The sequence below is a fragment of the Mustelus asterias genome, chromosome 5 (assembly GCF_964213995.1).
Source record: "Mustelus asterias chromosome 5, sMusAst1.hap1.1, whole genome shotgun sequence".
Taxonomy (NCBI): Eukaryota; Metazoa; Chordata; class Chondrichthyes; order Carcharhiniformes; family Triakidae; genus Mustelus; species Mustelus asterias.
This window is the reverse complement of record NC_135805.1, coordinates 68062837-68081662: the sequence shown is the minus strand read 5'-3', so window position 1 is coordinate 68081662 and position 18826 is coordinate 68062837. Positions and strand designations below refer to the sequence as shown.

The following is an 18826-nucleotide window of genomic DNA, read 5'->3' as shown; positions in this document are numbered from 1 at the left end:
TCTCTACCTTAAAATGAGGTCATGATGTGGAGATGCTGGTGTTGTACTGTGGTGAGCACCATAAGAAGTCTCACAACACCAGGTTAAAAGTCCAACAGGTTTATTTGGAATCACAAACTTTTGGAGCGCTGCTCCTTCATCACTCACCTGATGAAGGAGCAGCGCTCCGAAAGTTCGTGATTCCAAATAAACCTGTTGGACTTTAACCTGGTATTGTGAGACTTCTTAAAATGAGGTGGAAGTGGAGTCTTTGAAGTCAGAGGTCGGTAGACTTTTGAAAAGCAAGGTGATGAAAAGGTTATCACAGGTAGGGAGAAAGTGGAGTTGAGGTTACAGTCAGACCAGCCATTATCTTAATAAGTGACAAAGCAGGCTTGAGGGGCTGAGTGGTCTACTCTTGTTCCCAATTCATATGTTTGTATGTTCAAATGCAACGCCTAGCAACCCCAGCTATGATTGTGAAATGCTAATGCTTTTCTTCACTTTGAATTCAGATTATCAGTAAGAAGTGAGCAGCAATACCCCCCAAAAAACAAACTGTCTCAGCAACTGGCTACATGGCAGCATAGAATCCAGCATACATCCAGATCATTGTGTATCTTTGAAAGAACTATTCAATTAATGCTAATCCCATAGACCTGGAAGCTTTTCCTTACTGGATATTTATTAAATTTCATTTTAAAAGTTACTATCGACTATGCACCCACCACCTTTTTCAGACAGTGCATCTCAGATAACCATATCCTGATTGTGATTTTTCAGCTGCGTTGCTTTTCTTTGTATGTAGCCATGTAAAGTCTTCCTAATTTTCCTTTTCAATATACACTTTGATATAACTCATAATTTTGTATGTTCTCATTTGTTTGAGTTTCACTATATTGGTTAGATGTAAATACATTAAAAAATATAAAGAGAATATCCAAGAAAATAAGAAAACCTGAAAGCAGCATTCACTGAACAGCACTGTTTGATGCTGTTAATATGTGAAAACAAGTGAGATCAATTCCTTCTGAACAGCTTTCATTTTACTTGGGCAAGATAATGCTGTTTAGTATTTTACCTGCATATACTCCTTTTGTTTCTATGAATCACTTAATTGATTTGACTTAATGACTGATCTTTACATTTATAAAGTTGACTAGTATTATTTTCTCTCTACTGCAATGGCCAAAAGTGTTAGCTATCCCATAGTTTTTCACAAGCAGGTTATTATAAATCAAGCTCGTTGTTTGAACGGAGTTCTGGATTAAAATATGAGTCTCAGTTTGGAAGAAGTCCAAACCATGAGCCAAACTCCTGAACTTAAAGTTTAGAGTTTATTTATTAGTGTCATAAGTAGGCTTACATCAATACTGCAACGAAGCTACTGTGAAAATTCCCCCAGTCACCACACTCAGGCACCAGTTCGGATACACTCTGAGGGAAAATTTAGCATGGCCAATGCACCTAACCAGCATGTCTCTCGGACTGTGGGAGGAAACTGGAGCAACCGGAGGAAACCCACGCAGACACAGGGAGAACATGCAAACTCCGCACAGACAGTGACCCAAGCCAGGAGTTGAACTGTCAGGTACAAGTTGAACTTGTACCTGACAGCTCAACTGTCATACAATTTTTGTATAACTATTTTAATCTTCTCTACCCAGTGGTTGTTTTAGTGAGTGCATGGTGATATAAGTGGATTATGCTGTACAAAAAATTACTTTTCCATGCATATTATCCATGGGTCAAAAAATACTCAAACAAGTATAGCAAAATTATTTTAATAGTTATCAATAACAGGAAAGTAAAAAACTAAATTATTTGATAACTATGTAGAAAAAACAAATCCTATTCTGACATGTAAATCCACATTAGTTTAAACAAACTTCAAAAATTAGCACATTTGTATACCCATCTTGCTCAATACTCCACTAAACTGGAATATTAGTGAACCCATTAGAATCACCTCTGGTATTTCATTCACAAAACAAGGTTTGCTGTGGAAATCATTTATAAACATGATTAAAATTTGGTTATGAGTATAAGATAACAAGGATACATGCTAAATTGATTTAGGATTTTATTTTCATCTAAATAATTTGTTCAGATTTTCCAATTTCATAGCACTGAGGAAAGTTTAACAAGAGGAATCTAATCTATTCAACATCTTTCAAAGTGCCTATTTCAATTCCTTGCAGTGCACTAAAGTATCAGAAAGTTAACCTACTGATACTAAGAACATATCCCTGTTTATTCTAATACAATGTCAGTACATAATTTTCTATTCAATTTTTGTCCCATTCAAAAGGAGGTTGTCAATACTGGTCTGCAATTCTATGAACATTATCAGCCCAATGGTACATTAACCAAGTAGCTAATTTCATTGCATAACATTACAAAATTTAGAATGGGACATTATGTCAACACTCAAACATGAACGATATTGTACTAATTCCATCTGTGTCTTACTGTATCTTACTGAGAGATTTATAGATGGAAACTTCCACAATGGATTCATACAGGGCTGGATTTTGTGCAGCCTATTGTGGCAGGAACAATGTTGGCTGGGACCAGCTAATTGTGAGAGGCGCCCCATGTCAGAGCTCTGCAGAGAAGGCTCAAAGGGCCAAATGGCCTGCTCCTGCTCAATGCCTACGTCAGTCTCCAGGTGGTGAGAAAACCTCTTCCAATCAAGTCAGATGGTGGAAGGGAGCGATTCAGGATTCTTGGCCAACATTTGTGGGATTTTAATTAGGTGGCTGCTGAAGGCCATCTCCTGTCCTCTGTCACTCATCCCACCCAACAACCCCATCCCGCCTTCATTCATCTGTGGCCTGGAGTCCCATGAGTCTGGGCTTCAGAAGGGTGCAATGCCACCTGATTATCAGGTAGCTCTTGGAGTGTGGGACTTCCACCACTCAAATCATGTGGAAGGTTCAATGGCAGCTGGGCACGTGATTCCTTAAGACCTCTCCCATGCAGGTTGGTTCCCTGCTGAATTTCCTAGACCCCCATCAGCCTGACAAAGTCCTGACCACAATATCAGGAAAACTGATTTTTTTCCCTTCCTAAGTTACACTGTGCCAGGGAAGAATAACTTACCAAGAATGCCAGGGATTTAATTCAGAACTTTCCTTGTCTCTTTAACAGATTAATACTCCATGTTGGATGAACAACCAACTCATCACAGGAACAATGCAAGTTTATTGAAATAAATATTCTAATTGTTCAGAAAGAACACACATTCAGAATCTTGTGACAGGACATATTTTACTTCTTTACACCTGGCACAGGACAAGTTGTGCAAGACCTTTCAGGACCTGAGGAACACAGGCTACCTTTTGCGTGCTTACCAGGTTTATAACTGCGCAAATATAAATATGACAAAGAGTCATCCAGACTCGAAACATTGGCTCTATTCTTTCTCCACAGATGCTGTCAGACCTGCTGAGATTTTCCAGTATTTTCTGTTTTTATTTATAACTGCGCACTTGGTTACTTGTCATACAAGATTAAATTAATTTTAAGGCTCTGGGTATTCTAATAAGGGTTGAAAAGCCCTCATTGTCACTATATAATATTTTACATTGCAATGGAAAGACGGGGCACATTGGTGACGGTTAGTCCTTTAGTAGCATCCAACTGATTATACTCCTCTATTAGAGATGACAAAGAGTTATTCGCTTCAGTGAAACAGCTTTGTTCCATTCCATCCACATGAAGGTAATGGTGAATGTGGGCCTGAAATGACAAAATTAGTATGGTTCATTATTCAATTAACTAAAACATTGTGATTGAAAAGAAATGTTAATGGCAGGATAAATGAACATATTTGATTTTGCCTATTAAATGGTAACTAGAGCTCCTCAAAAATGGACAGGATTCAATCTATTTTTGTTTGCTTATATACGAGATGATCTCTAGTTGTATTTTGCATGCTAAAATGCAGTATACATCATTGTTATGCCATGCAATAACGTATTATCTGACAAAGGCCATTCAGCTCCTTGAGCATCTCCTACCATTACAACACAGATGGAGGAGGGAGTATTTGTAATCAGGATTTGGTAACTCAGCAGTAAGTATGCTTGGATTGTTATTGAAGTTTCGAGAGGAGGCTAGGGGATGAGGAGGCTTGGGGATGGGGAGGGAGGATGTTCAAGGATGGCTAGTTTTCTCCCTCTCCAACACTGTCTCAGGAGAACAAAAAGTGCAAGATTGATCTGGATTCCCACCTACAGTTGTCGACAGGGCCCTCAACAGCATGCGGTCCATCTCCCGCGCCACGACCCTCATCCCCTCCCCTCCCTCCCAGAACAAGGATAGAGTCCCCCTTGTTCTCACATTTCACTCCACCAGCCTCCGCATGCAAAGCATAATCCTCCGCCATTTTCACCAACTCCAGCGTGATGCCACCACCAAACACATCTTCCCTTCACTCCCTCTGACAGCATTCCGCAGAGACTGTTCCCTCCGGGATAACCTAGTCCATGCCTCCACTATACCCAACACCTCTCCCGTCACTCATGGCATCTTCCCATGCAATTGCAGAAGGTGTAACTCCTGCCCCTTGACCTCTTCCATGCTCACCACCCACGATCCAAAACACTCATTCCAGGTTAAGCAGTGTTTCACTTGCACCTCTTTCAATTTGGTCTATTGCATTCACTCCTCCCATTGTGGTCTCCTCTATATTGGAGAGACCAAGCGTAGACTGGGTGATCGCTTTGCTGAGCACCTTCGGTCTGTCTGCAATCAGGACCTACCTTCCCGTTGTTTGCCATTTTAACACACGATCCTGCTCCCATGCCCACATGTCTGTCCTTGACCTGCTGCAATGTTCCAGAGAAGCTCAACGCAAACGGGAGGAACAACATCTCATCTTCCAGCTCGGCACTTTAAAGCCTTCCGGTCTCAACATCGAATTCAACAACTTCAGATGGGTTAACTCTACCCCACCTCGACCCCTTTGTTTTCATTTTATTTAATTATTCACTGTTCTCTACCTTTTATTTCTTATTGTCTTTCTTCATTTTTCTTCTCCCCCCGCACTCTTTCCTCCTACTTTATCCCCCCTTTTTCTAAATTTTACCTCTCTCCCACCACATCTCCATCTGTCACAGCTTACCTTCTGATTTCAGCTTCTCTGCCGTTTGCCCATTCACACCCTTTATTCTCTCTATGGACTGCCATTAGCAGCCTTTACCCCTGGTTTCTGTGGCTATGCCTCATCTTTCATTCCCTCACCCTGCAGTATAAATATCTCCCACTTTTTATGCCTTTTAGCTTTGACAAAGGGTCACCTGGACTCAAAACGTCAGCTCTTTTCTCTCCTTATAGATGCTGCCAGACCTGCTGAGATTTTCTCGCATTTTCTCTTTTGGTTTCAGATTCCAGCATCCGCAGTAATTTACTTTTATCCAGTAGGAAATCGAATCAGCCATTGCTTATATAAACTTTAATGAAAAACTACTGGAGGCATTTGAGAACAACTAAGAAACAACAAAGTTATCAATATCTATCAATAAAAACCAACCATCAAAATAGGATTACATTGGTTACACAACCCACATAGTCCAACCAGTCCATGCCAGTGCTTCTGCTCCACTCAAGCCCCCTCCAATCTTTTATCATCAAAATCCATCACTGGAACCCTCTATTCCCTGCTCTGTCATATTTGTCCCGTTTTCCCTTAAATACATCCACACTATTCACTTCAACCACTCTCTTTGGTACCTTTTTAAAAAAATTATGCATTCAAAGGATGTGGGTTTTACTGACTAGGCCAGCATTCATTGCCCATCCCTAATTGCCCTCAAAGTGATGATGAGCTGCTTTCTTGAACCGTTGCAGTCCACATGGGGTCGGTACACAGATAGTGCTGTTAGGAAGGGAGTTCTAGGATTTTGATCCAGAAACAGTGAAGGAATGGCGATATAGTTCCCAGCGAGTGGCTTGGAGGGAAACGTCTAGGTCATGGTGTTCCCACGTCTGCCACATTCCGAAGATGAATCATATTGGACTCAAAACCTTAATGTTGTTTCTCTCTCCACAGATGCTGCCAGGCCCTGCTGAGATTTCCAGCACTTTTTGCTTTTCTTCCACATTCTCACCAGTCTTTGGATAAAGAAGTTTCTTCTGAATTCGCTCTTGGATCTCTTGGTGACTATTTTATATTGATGGCTTTTAATTTTGTTCTTTCCCACAAGAAGAAGCATTTTCTCTGTATCCATTCTATCAACTTCTTTCATAATTTTAAATACCCAGATACTTAAATGGAGAAAAAAAAGACCAAGCCTGCCAATCCTTTCCTGAGATATCCCACACATTTGATATGTTTGTAAATATTTTCTGCATCCTGTCCAATGCCTCTATGTTCTTTAATAATCTGGCGAAGTATGTAGTACTCTTAAGTGTGGTCTAACCAAGGTTCAATACATGTTTAGCACAACTTCCCTACTTTTCAATTATCCCTCAGGAAATAAAGCCAAGTGTTTGGTTTGCTCTTTAAAATGATTTTCTTAACCTGTGGCATAGCTTTTACTGGGATTAAGTATTTGTACTCCAAACTCTTTTTGTTCTCTCCCCCACTTGGACTTGCACATTTCAAGTGATAAGTGACATCTTTTTGCTTCCTACCAAAACGTACTACCTCATAGTTATTTGTGTTGAATTTCATTTGTCAATTATTTGACCATTCTACGAATTTATTAATAACATCCTGTAATTTATTGCAGTCCTCCTCAGTATGGACTGCCTCTACCTTCCTACCTCCAAAATCATTCCAAATATTTCAAAATATTATTTGGCCATGAACTTGGACTGGAATCAGGCTACTAATTTCAAGTTGTAAATTGTATACTTTTCTTTACAAGAAATAGATGGAAATAATTAAATCATCCAACAGGTCACTGGGGCCCTCGGGAGTGGGTTTCTTGTAAAATAGCTAGGGAAGTCAGAAGGTTGGGGTGGAATGCCAGTTATTGTTCTGAACCATGGAATATCAGCGGCGGGGAAGGTGGAGGGCAGCCTTCCCATCCAGAGGCCAACTGAGACCTACAAGTGGCCCCATGGTAACACACCCTTTGCCCGTAACAACAACATGCTCCCAGCTCCTCCTCAAGAGTGCCTTCCTGACTGGCCCTAACAACCCTAATCCCATCTACCTTATTCTGAGGGCAATGTCAATGCTGCTTCTGCTGGCTGGGTGCAGTCACAGCAGTGGCAACTGCTTCCGTTGGCGCTGCTAGAACTGAAAAGCTGCTGGCCCTCTGATTGGCCAACAGCTCTTGGAGGTAAGATCGTGCTCCTTAAAGGGATGAGAGCCCTTATGGCAGCCCATTAACTGCCCGATTGCCATAGACTCCAATCAGGGCCCTAAAATGACTAAGGCAGCGGTTTCCTTGCTTTCAGCCCACTACCACCTCAACAAAATTTAGCCGTCTGTGTTTAAACTGTTATCAACTTTTTGTAGTGAGAAGCCTGTGCTCCTTTAATGAGCCTGAAGCTTGAGCTTTGGGGCTTCTCGAGATATCAGTCTCAATAAGGTAGCAAGCAACAATCCCCAGAATGTATGCACATTATTGACTTGGATTTAGACAGAGTGGAGTCACGATTTGCTGACAATATAAAAATAGGGGAAAAGGAAGCTACAAGAGGATATTGTTTAGTTTGCAATATAAAAGGACGAAAGAGTGAGAGGTGGTACAGTGAAGCTGATCACTTCATTAACTGGTGTCTAATCTTTTACTGCTATTCAGTTAGTTTAGTAGCCACCATCAAGTCGAGACATCTGAATTATTCAGAATTTACCTTTTTCTTGTAAAGTTTTACAAATCGATCCTTTAGATCTGTGAAGGTAGATTTAACACAGGTATTATTGGCTAGTGCCAATAAGGAGTGTGTGTGACCCACTGGTGGTATCGAACAGAGACTTGTTTTCCAACCTTCCTGATTCCATGAGACAAATTGGAGAGAAGGTTTCAACCTGTAGAAAAAACAAGAGAATGTTTTGCTCTCATTACTTGATTGAAATGTGATTTATCACTTTCACAGAGATCAATATGCAATGATGCTGTCGATGCAATAACATTTTTAAAAAGCTACTTAGTAACTGTTGTGGCAAAATTGAAAGAATTCATAAAAATGTCAATTATTAAGCTAAATTTTTAAAGAGAAAATGTGCCTCTGTCCTTCTTGCAATCTTTTAATACATATAAGTGTCTGGGATGGTATTTAATTGAGGCAATGGGCATCTTGCCTGCCAGTTGCAAAGCCAGCAGTTGCCCCATGTTGTTGCTTGTTTTAGGGAAGTACCACTGTGTTAGGTGCCATTCAGGCAGTTAACCACACAACAGAAGGCCCTCTCCAGCAAGTCCTGCCTGTGAAATGAGAGAATAACAGCTCTATAGAATGGCAGTGTCACAGGAACGTAGTATCTGCTGCTGGTACAAGACTTGTCTCAGGGCTCAGAATCACCGCTAGATCCCAGGTTGGCTAGTTGCATTCCCCGCATGGTGAACATGTCTCTCCTCCCACAACCCAATGCTGGGTTATTAGCGGCGCAGGATGAGGCCCTTAAATCAGTTTTAATTGCCCACTTGAGGGTCTCAAACGGCAATGGGATGGAAAGGTTGTCCATGGGTCTTCCCACCACGGACTTAATTGGGGTGGAGGTGGCAAGATGTCAGGATCCCCATCCACCACTTTCCCAACTCCCACCTGATTAAATGCCCTTCCCCCACAATCACAAAACTTGTCATGGAGGAGGGCATGATATTCCATCCCTGATTACAGACTGCAATTTTTTTTCTTTCAGAATCATAATAGATATATTCAGAATTTAATTATTTACTTTTAATTGAGCAGTTTACAATTTAAGTTCTTTTTGAGTGAGGAGTAAAGTTGAAACTGAAAACTTGCTTAAGAGAAAAAAGCACCATCTAACTCATGGCTCATGATTTTACATCTAAAAGCTTCAATTTAGCCAATATATTTTGAAAAAGTAAATTTAACCATTATCACAATAACCAGGTTCACCCAAGGTTAAATTCCAGGACTGGATTTACAGCCCCACCATGGTGGTTGTGGCAAGCTAGCCAAATGTTCATCGACTTTGATGGGACCAGAAAATCCCACCCCAAGTCTGTACTCAATTAGCCAACCTCAGAAACAAATAGTCTTAACATCCCAGGATAAGGAGGGGGAAATTGGTCACAGACCGATCATCATTTCTGTACTTTCCAGAAACCTCCATTCAAAATAAACACTGAATGAGCCTGCATCATGTGCTGTGTTGGTGCCATTCTCCTTTGCACACACAGTAATAAATGGTCTGCAGATCTCAACCATCGATGTTTTTGTAAGAAAAAGTACATTAACATGTAGATACAGAACTTCCTTTTAATAAATGTTAAAAGTTTTATTGTAAATCTGTATTTCAAACTCCACTCTTGTCTCTTCCTGTTATGTATAGTGGGTGGTTTTGCAAAGTACCAGGGGTGTTCAAACACCCAGCAATAGGTGACCCAGCAACAGGTCAAAGCTTTTAGAAGGGGTGAAAATTGGCACCAATTTAAAGAAAAATATAAATAATAACCATTTGGTTTTAAACTGCTGCTAATCACAACCTGTACAATTTACTCATTACCTATGAATCCAGTAGAAAGTAAAAACTTAATTTAAAACACAGCTTTAAATACATGAAAGAATATGTATCCTTTCTATGAACATAGTTACTAATCTGATATGAAATCATGGCTTAATTTTTTACAATTGGCAATTGCTAGAAAAAAGTATTTTGACTAAAGATGAATTATCTTTATATATGCAACTTCCAAATGAAAAACCGTTACACTAAATTAACATAATAACAGCAAAATATGTGTTTTAGCACATGCACACACACACACACACACACACACACACACACACACACACACACACACACACACACACACTTCCTTCAAACCTCTCAATGTTTCTTCTAAGATCAGAAATCTGAACATTTCCCCGGACCATCAGTGCACAGGCTAGGTACAGGTTACGTTTTGGGTCAGCATGCATCAACTGGTGATCCTTACTAAAAGCATCGGTGAACATCTGATCCAACCTGTTTAAATGAGAAAACAAAGAGTGGATGGCTAGGATAGTTCGCTTTATGAAGTACATGTCAAATCCAACAAATAGAAATACATCGTTCAGTGTAGAAGTTGTGTTAAACTTGTAGGAAGGGTTCTAATCAGCAACACCATACAACATCACAAAATCAGAACTGCTAATTAACACAGTTAATGTGCTATGGCAAGAAATCGTACATTACTAACTTGTGGATACAGAATTTCCTTTTTAAAAATTTTAGTACATTTTATTGAGAATTAGTATTCCAACATACTTTCTCATCCTATTTCCTCCCAGCACAAAGTGTGTGTACTTCTTGATGCTGTCTTTCTTTTGGACCAACAGTTGAGCTCTACAAGATGCCATTTGGCTTGTTGTGCCTGTGTTGGCTCTCTGCAAGAGCAATTCACCTAGTGCAACTCACCTGCCTTTTCCCTACAGCCCTACATTTTCTTCCTCTTCAGATTAATACTCCAATACTCTTTTGAAATCCAAGATTGAACCTTCCTCCATCACACTCTCAGGCAGTGCATTCTCGATCCTAACTACTCACCGGGTAAAAGGTTTTTCCTCATTTGCCGTTGCATCTTTGGTCAAGCACCTTAAATCGGTGTCTTCCAATTCTCGACTCTTCCAACAATGGGAACAGTTTTTCCCTATCAAGACACCTCATGATTTTCTATACATCTATCAAATCTCCTCTGAACCTTCTCTTCTCTGAGAACAGGTTCTCCAATCTATCTACATAACCGAAGTTCCTCATCCCAGGAATCATTCTCAAGAATCTTTTCTGCATTTCTCCAGTGCATTCACATCCTCCCTGAAGTGTGGTGCTAAGAACTACATGCAATAACCCAGTTGAGGGCGAACCAGTGTTTTATCCAGGTTTACCATAACTTCATGGGTTTTGTACTCCCATGCCCCTATTTATAAAACACAGGATTTAATATTCTTTATTAACTGTGCCCTCAACCTGGCCTGCACCATTCAGTGATTTGTCTATATATCCCCAGGTGCGTCCGATCCTGCATCCCTCTCTAAAATGTACCCTGTATTTTACATTGCACCTCTCTATTCTTCCTAACAAAATGAATCACTTCACACTTCTCTGCATTAAGTTTAATCTGCCACTTATCCTCCCTTCTCACCAACCTGTCTGTATATCCTTTTGAAGGTTAACACTATCCTTTTCACATTAATACTTCCAAGTTATGCATCATCTCAATTTGGAAATTGTGCCTTGTACACTGATGTCCAGATCATTAATACACATCAGGAAGAGCACAGATCCTAACATTAACCCCTGGGGAACACCACTATAAACATTCCTCCAGTCTGAAAAACAACCATTCATCACTATTTTGTTTCCTGTCACTCAGCCAATTTTGTATCCATATTGCTACTGTTGCTTTTATTCATGAACTATAACTTTGCTCACAAGTTTGTGGTGCAGCATTTTATTAAATGCCTTTTGGTTTCACTACATCAACTGCCTTATCCTCATCAAACCTTATCAAGAAACTAAAACAAGTTAGTTAAACACTATTTTCCCTTAACCCCTTATAGAATAATCTTTGGGAGGACGTCAAGAGATCTTGGGTTCCTTAAAATACAGAGAGACCTTTCTTCTGTTAATCCAATGAAAAGGGTCACTGAAGCCCTATCATACATCATAGAATCGTACAGTGCAGAAGGAGGCCATTTGGCCCATCGAGTCTGCACCAACCACAATCCCACCCAGGCCCTATCTCCATAATCCCATGCATTTACCCTAGCTACTCCCTGACATTAAGGGGCAATTTAGCACGACCAGTCCACTTAAGCCACATATCTTTAGACTGATGATCTGACAAATGCACTAACGATGTGCCAAGAATAATCGGTTCGAGTGCTCATTTGTGTTGAAGTTGCTGATCCAAGTTGGATTGTGGAACGGGTACTGCAATAGCAACAGTAATCCGGAGCATTAGTTGGTGACATCATCCAAAAACATGCATTTCCGAGAACATATAACTTTATCATTCCACCTTCTTTTTAATTTTACAACTTCCAATTAGAAATCTAACAGCTAATCGCGAACAAATGAATCAAAGGTTTTTCACACTCTTCTGCAAAATTGAAATCATCCTTTAAAGTCCTGTCAGCTCCTGGGCATTTTGTTTTTACTTGGGCAGCCTTATCAACTGACACCATGAGAGTTTCTTTATCTCGAGTTAATTTCCCTCTTCTCATCAGGTCTGTCACTGAGAAGCATCTTTCCACCCTTCAAACACTGTCCCCAACTCCGTGCCACTGTTTCTAGGAGTCCCGGCCTACAGCTCATTCTTTCGATTCTCCAAGCCAGCTTCCCTCCTTCCATAAATTACTATTCATTCAGGATACTGCTACTACTTATGCCCTTACTCAGAATTCTGCACTTCTAACACTTCTTGATTCTTGTCAAGCTTGGTTGGCTCCCTGGGCTCCCTTGGCTTAATCAAAACTCTTTCATAAACTTCAAATGTCTCCTTGGCAGCACCCCTCCATATCCAAGTAATTTATTGCAGCTTTATGTCCCCTCTTGCAGCCCTCGTTTCTTAGACATTGATTTATTCCTTGTTGTCTGGCCTCTAAAGTCCAGCATTAATAGCAATTCTTTCAGTATCAGGTATTTCCTCATTGGAACTCACTCTGCCTTACCTCCTTCAATCATGCTACAAGAATTTTCTTAATGCTTTTCTCATTTGATCCCATCTCCTAATCCCAACCATCAGTTCTTCCTTTTCATTGTCCAGTATTTGCACATATGCAGTCAGTCTTTGACCTCAATCACAGAGAAGAATATAATTTTTCAGCAATATGAATTTCTCTCAAAAATGCTGGTAAAGCCCCTACCTTCTTGTGGGGATGTTTACATCAGCCAGGGTGTATAAAGGAGTTAGACTAGAAACAAGGTAATGAAGCCGTGGAAATGGAACTAGGTTCATGGTGATCTCATTGAGATCCATATTGAGGGATCCTTCAAATCTGGCGGAACTGCAGATAAAATAAACAAACAATATAAAATAAACTAGCATAATTAACAATCTACACAAACTAAGGCTATTTAAAAAGTTGGTCAAAAAACATCTGTTTCATCAGAAAATATTCCATTGCATCAACTACTAGCACACAAGCGCAGAATTAACAAACGACAGTGGAGTCAATGGTCAAATTTACTGTTCATATTGCTTATGCAAGATCAGCATGGGATAAGACAGGAAAGTGGAGTTGAGATTGTCACATCAGATCAATCATGACTTCATTAAATGGCAGAGCAGATTCAATGGCCTACTTCTGCTTTGATGTCTTATGGTTTTGCTCTGCCATCCCAACCCTAAAATCCCCTTCCCATCATCACTCACCTGTGCTTGGATCTCTCGATGTGGAGATGCCGGCGTTGGACTGGGGTAAACACAGTAAGAAGTCTCACAACACCAAGTTAAAGTCCAACAGGTTTATTTGGTAGCAAAAGCCACTAGCTTTCGGAGCGCTGCCCCTTTGTCAGGTGAGTGGGAGTTCTTGGGTGGTTGGGTCTCAGGCTAAATAGGCTCTCTGGGAACATCGACCTTGGAAGGGATTATATTGTTTTCATTGTGATCCTAGTGTTAATAGCAATTGTATGCCTGATCAAATGTGGAAGTGCACAACATTTTAAGTTCACAGGAGGAACAGCACCAGGTACAGCAGGTAGGGTAAAGAGGAAGAGAATCTTGAAAATGTTCTTGGCGGAGGGCCCAGTTTGGATTCTTTGAGGAGAGGGGGAGTGGGAGCAGAATTAAAAGGGAGAAGCAACACCTGAAGAGTTTGCAGTCTTTGGCCTGGGTTCTCGTGCATATCCACATTTCTGCGCCTTTGCCCGTGCCATTGACACAAGACTTGAGGAGCTCGGGGCAGAAAGAATCCTACCAATGGGGGAAGGAGACGAGCTGTGTGGGCAAGAGGATCTCTTCTGTGGTCCAAGAACATTTTCAAGATTCTCTTCTTCTTTACCCTACCTGCCGTACCTGATGCTGTTCCTCCTGTGGACTTAGAAAGTTGTGCACTTCCACATTTGATCAGGTATACAATTGCTATTAACACTAGGATTACATTGAAAATAATATAATCCCTTCCAAGGTCGATGTTCCCGGAGAGCCTATTTAGCCTGAGACCCAACCACCCAAGAACTCCCACTCACCTGATGAAGGGGCAGCGCTCCGAAAGCTAGTGGCTTTTGCTACCAAATAAACCTGCTGGACTTTAACCTGGTGTTGTGAGACTTCTGACTTGGATCTCTCCTCAGAGGTTTCAGGTGGGTGTAATACTGGCAGCAACTACTGCCTAACCAATGGCATTGCTGAGTACAGAAAAACCAGCAGCTTATGGCAGGCAGGACATACATCTCTGGAGACACTGATCCTGGGGAAGGCCTGCCACTAGCCTGTTATGTGCCCGAGTGGCAAAATACATGGCAAGCCTTTTTTGAAAAGAGGCGACATCGGCTCTCCATCCATTCATTTCTATGGGATTCCACCAAATAGTTGCTGGACCGTTAATTTTTTGTGCCTCAAGTAAGGTTTCCAGCCTCTACTATCTGCCCAGGCACTGCATTCTAGATATGTCTGCATCAAAATCCTGCCTACCCTTTTTAAGGTCCAGAGTCTCCCTGACTCTGTGGAAATCCAGCCTTAGTTTTCAGTATTATGCTGTGATAAAATGTTATTGAGACTAAAACTATAAAGGTCAGCAGGTCTGGATGGTGTACATCCTAGAGTACTGAAGAAATTGGAAAGTGATGGTGGAGCCACTAATAATATTCCAACAGGCTTTGAAAAGATAATTGTAATAAAAGTATTGCTCGGTGGCAAATATTAAATCATGGTGCAATGAAGATGAGCATAGAACTCTAGGCCAATAAGGCTGCTTTGTATGTACATTTTCAGCCATAATAACGAATAAGACCAGTGAACACTTAAAGCATGAACTATTTTGGGATAATCAGCAGTTTTATTCAAGTGTGGATAGAGAGCTTTCATGATGGGAGGTTCCAGACTATGCAGTTGATAGGGATTTTATTTGTAAAGTATGCTTCATAACACTTAATATGGACCTCTTTCATCCCCTCACTCTCACGTACAAGGTGGCAGGGTCTGTCATATGAGGACAGACTAAAGTCGGTTAGGATTATATTCATTGGAGTTTAGAAGAGTGAGAGGGGATCTCATAGAAACGTATAAAATTCTAACAGGATTAGACAGGATAAATTCAGAAAGAATGTTCCCATTGGTGGGGAGTCCAGAACTAGGGGTCATAGTTTGAGGATAATGGGGAAAACTTTTAGGACTGAGGTGAGGAGAAATTTCTTCATCCAGAGTAGTGAATCTGTGGGATTCATGACCAAAAATTCAAGAAGAAATTATATATAGCTCTTGGGGCTAAAGGGACCAAGGGATATGGGGGAAGGCGGGGTCAGGATATTGAATATGATCAGCCATGATCAAAATGAATGGCAGAGCCGGCTTGAAGGGTCAAATAGCCTACTCCTGCTTCTAATTTCAATCTTTTCATCTGCAAGTGGTTTCTTCCTTGTTTGACCATCATCTTTATTTAGAAAAAATCTTATTTCCCTTTACCTTGCAATTCAGTCTCCTTATACACTCTTTGTTCACCTAATCTCACATTTCTAGTTTTTATATTTCCCCCTTGTCTTCTGTATTAGTGCTCTTTATTTATCCACAGAAGCCCCTGTACTTAATGTACAGATGCAAAATACAAAGGGTCAGGCTGGAAAAGATCAACTGAAGGATGCAGCCCATTCTACAGTCAGGATGCCTTATGCATCAAGATACACACACTCACTATTTACCATGTAATCACTTGAGAAAGTTGAAACAACAGGTAACAAAACTGGCCAATTTTAGCAGTCAAAAATCTACAAATTTTCTTGCTGACCACTTTACATAGCCAAAACTAGCCCAGGAAACTACATTGATCTGGACTATACATCTTGTTGGAATACTGTAATTAATATAATAAACATTCACCCACCTGGTCAAATTGAGCAGCAAGTTAGCTACAATATTGTTCATAGCATCAAATGGTTTTTCCTGCCGTTTGACTTCACTCTGACCAGAAATCAGTGTACTTTGCAGTTTCATGGCAGATGCTAATTTACCAGAATTGGCCATCTGATTGATTTTGTTGACAATGTCAATCAAGGACTGGTTTTAAGAAAAAAAAAGATAAAGTTCAAAGAATCTGCACTTTAACATTTATTTGCATACATAAAAGATAATTACATAAGTGACAGATGCAGGCCTAAATCGTTTTGGGGAGGCGATAAGGAAGTAGGGTAGGTTTATAGCAGTCAGGAAATGCCAAAAGGTGGGTTATAAGAGCTGATTAAATTTTGTTTTCTCTATTTCTTGGCTGGAAGTCTGCCAGATTGCTGCTGAGCAGGAATGGAGAGATTGGTGGCTGGATTGAACATAATGGAGGCTGTGGTAAAGTAAAGTTGCAAATGTCCCAGATGACCATAGGCTTTTCTCTCCTTTGAGCGGGGAGAGCTGACTGGTGGTGACTTAACCTGAGGATCATCACACCTCAGGCGAGGGGCAAGGTTGAGAGGGCAGGACTTCATGAACCTCAGCCAGTACAGGAATTAAACCTGCTGTTGGCATCACTCTGCATCACTAAGCAGCTGTCCAGCCAACTGAGCTAAACTGACTGTGGGAAGGGGTTGGGAAAAATCGTCCGATTGCAAGGAGGGAAGCTGGTTAGCTGAGGTGTGTCAGAGAAGGCACTCCTGCTCCTCCTGGCCCACAAGGAATCCTGTGAAGGCATTTACCTTCTGATCTGGCCTTTCTCCCCTCCCTTCAGTTGCCAGGTTTCCCAAGTCCTGGGAAATACAAATCTGGCAATTTAAAAAATAAATAAATATGTATTATCATTGGAAGTGAGCAGATGTAGCCTTTATTGGCCCTCTGTAGTTGCCAGGATATAATTGTTGCCAGGACAGTAATTTGGATCATCAGACTCAAATATAGCCTTTGGTTGTTTAATTAATGTCAGCGTCACTGTCAAAACTGGCATTTATTGCCCATCCACAAGTGCCTTACCGTGTGCCTTGGTAAGCTACTTCAGAGGGCCCCCACAGAACAGCAAAATACCATGGATGCTGGAAATCTGAAGTAAAAACAGAAAACTCTGGATGCTTCTGAAGAGTTACATGGGTTTGAAACGTTAACTCTGTTTTTCTCTCTATGGATGTTGCCAAACATGCTGAGTTTTTCTAGCATTCTGTGTTTACTTAAGAATCGTCTTTATTGGGTGTGGAATCACGTATCGGTCAGACCAGTTGAGTAAGACAGGAACCAGAAAAGCAGTTGGTTTATTTTTTACAGTAACGCCTCAAAACTTTAATTTTTCCACTGAGAATCGCTTTTAATTTTCAATTTAAAAAAACTGAATTCAAATTTTCAAACAGCTTGGTGATTTAAGCTCATGTCAGGATTGTTAGTTCAAACTCTGGTTTAGCCCAGTAACATAACCACTATACTAGCATACTCAGTTTGAATTGTGGACAGCTGCTCTGAGCAGACAGATTAGCTGATGGTGTGGGGATAACTGTTCTATCCTGCTAACAGAAGCAGATTAACAGAGGGGAAATTTAAATTATCCCTGCAAATTCTATTACCTGCCACAATAGTTCATCTCATCATGGCAGGTACAATCAACTCATCTTAATTCAATGTCACTTAATTCAAATTATCTGATAGCATTTTTTTAAATTGAATTAAGTTCACATTTTATTTATATGACTTGATTCAAATTTTTAAGCCCAAAAAATGTTTGAATGATCAGTACACTGTCAATTGTATTGATTAATGAAAATCATTTGGTTAATAGGTTGTGATTTGATTTCAAAAACACTGATGCCTCTATTTACACAAAGGCTCACTAAAAATGCAACAAGGAAAGAAAATTTCAATCATGCCAGTTTTTGGGAAACATGCAGAGTTAAGATCAGATGCAAAATTGTTGTTCTTTCAACAGCACTAAATAAATGATTTAGGTACGTAAAGGATCATAATTCCCTGAAAAAGTAAAATTTAAAACAGTCCTTTATTAAGTCACCAACTTAAATACCTAAGTTGAAGTTTATACTGAGCATCTGAAACTGCAAGTAACGATTAGGGAGCAGAGCCTGGACTTGAAGGTAAATCTGGGATTTTGGACAGGCCTGGCTAACAAACTCCAGTGATGTGGTTGTTGGGGAGGGAGGGAGGGGTAAGAGTGATCTTGCGGATCCAGTGGGCACAGGGGACCACCCCCCAAAGTAGGTGTTGCCCCATTCCTACTGGACAGCTGCCTGGATCATGAAAGCTACCAGGCCTCATGTCTTGCCTCCACCTTTCATTGCCACATGTAAAATAGCAGTGGAGTGGAATGCAGCCCTGAAATGGCCATTAACTGACCACTTAAGGACCCCAATAGGTTTAAGGGCAGACAAACTGCATGATGCCTTTTGTGTCCAGCAAAATATGGGAGACAAATCAGCAGCAGGTGGGCAGGAAAGCAGTGGGAAAACCAGCAGCTGTGATTTACAAACAACCCTTCACCTTCACACATGGGAGCAGGGAAGAGGCTATAAAATTCAGCCCTTTGTTTCATTCTCCACAGCTGCTACCTGACTTAGACATTTCCAATCTTTTCAGTCTTTATG

At 40.7% G+C, this 18826-nt stretch overlaps 1 protein-coding gene across 1 annotated transcript in view; it reads right to left on the bottom strand.

Moving 5' to 3' along the window:
• Positions 1-1747: 1747 nt before the first annotated feature.
• The window catches only part of tube1 (tubulin, epsilon 1), a 31953-nt gene continuing 14874 nt past the window's right edge, over positions 1748-18826 (bottom strand). Inside the window, exons 8-12 of the mRNA XM_078213701.1 lie at positions 16150-16322; positions 12976-13116; positions 9953-10093; positions 7795-7969; positions 1748-3723 (exon numbers count right to left, since the gene is read on the bottom strand). Coding sequence (XP_078069827.1) covers positions 3565-3723; positions 7795-7969; positions 9953-10093; positions 12976-13116; positions 16150-16322 — 789 coding nt within the window. The 3' untranslated portion in view covers positions 1748-3564. The remainder of the gene's footprint in view (positions 3724-7794; positions 7970-9952; positions 10094-12975; positions 13117-16149; positions 16323-18826) is intronic.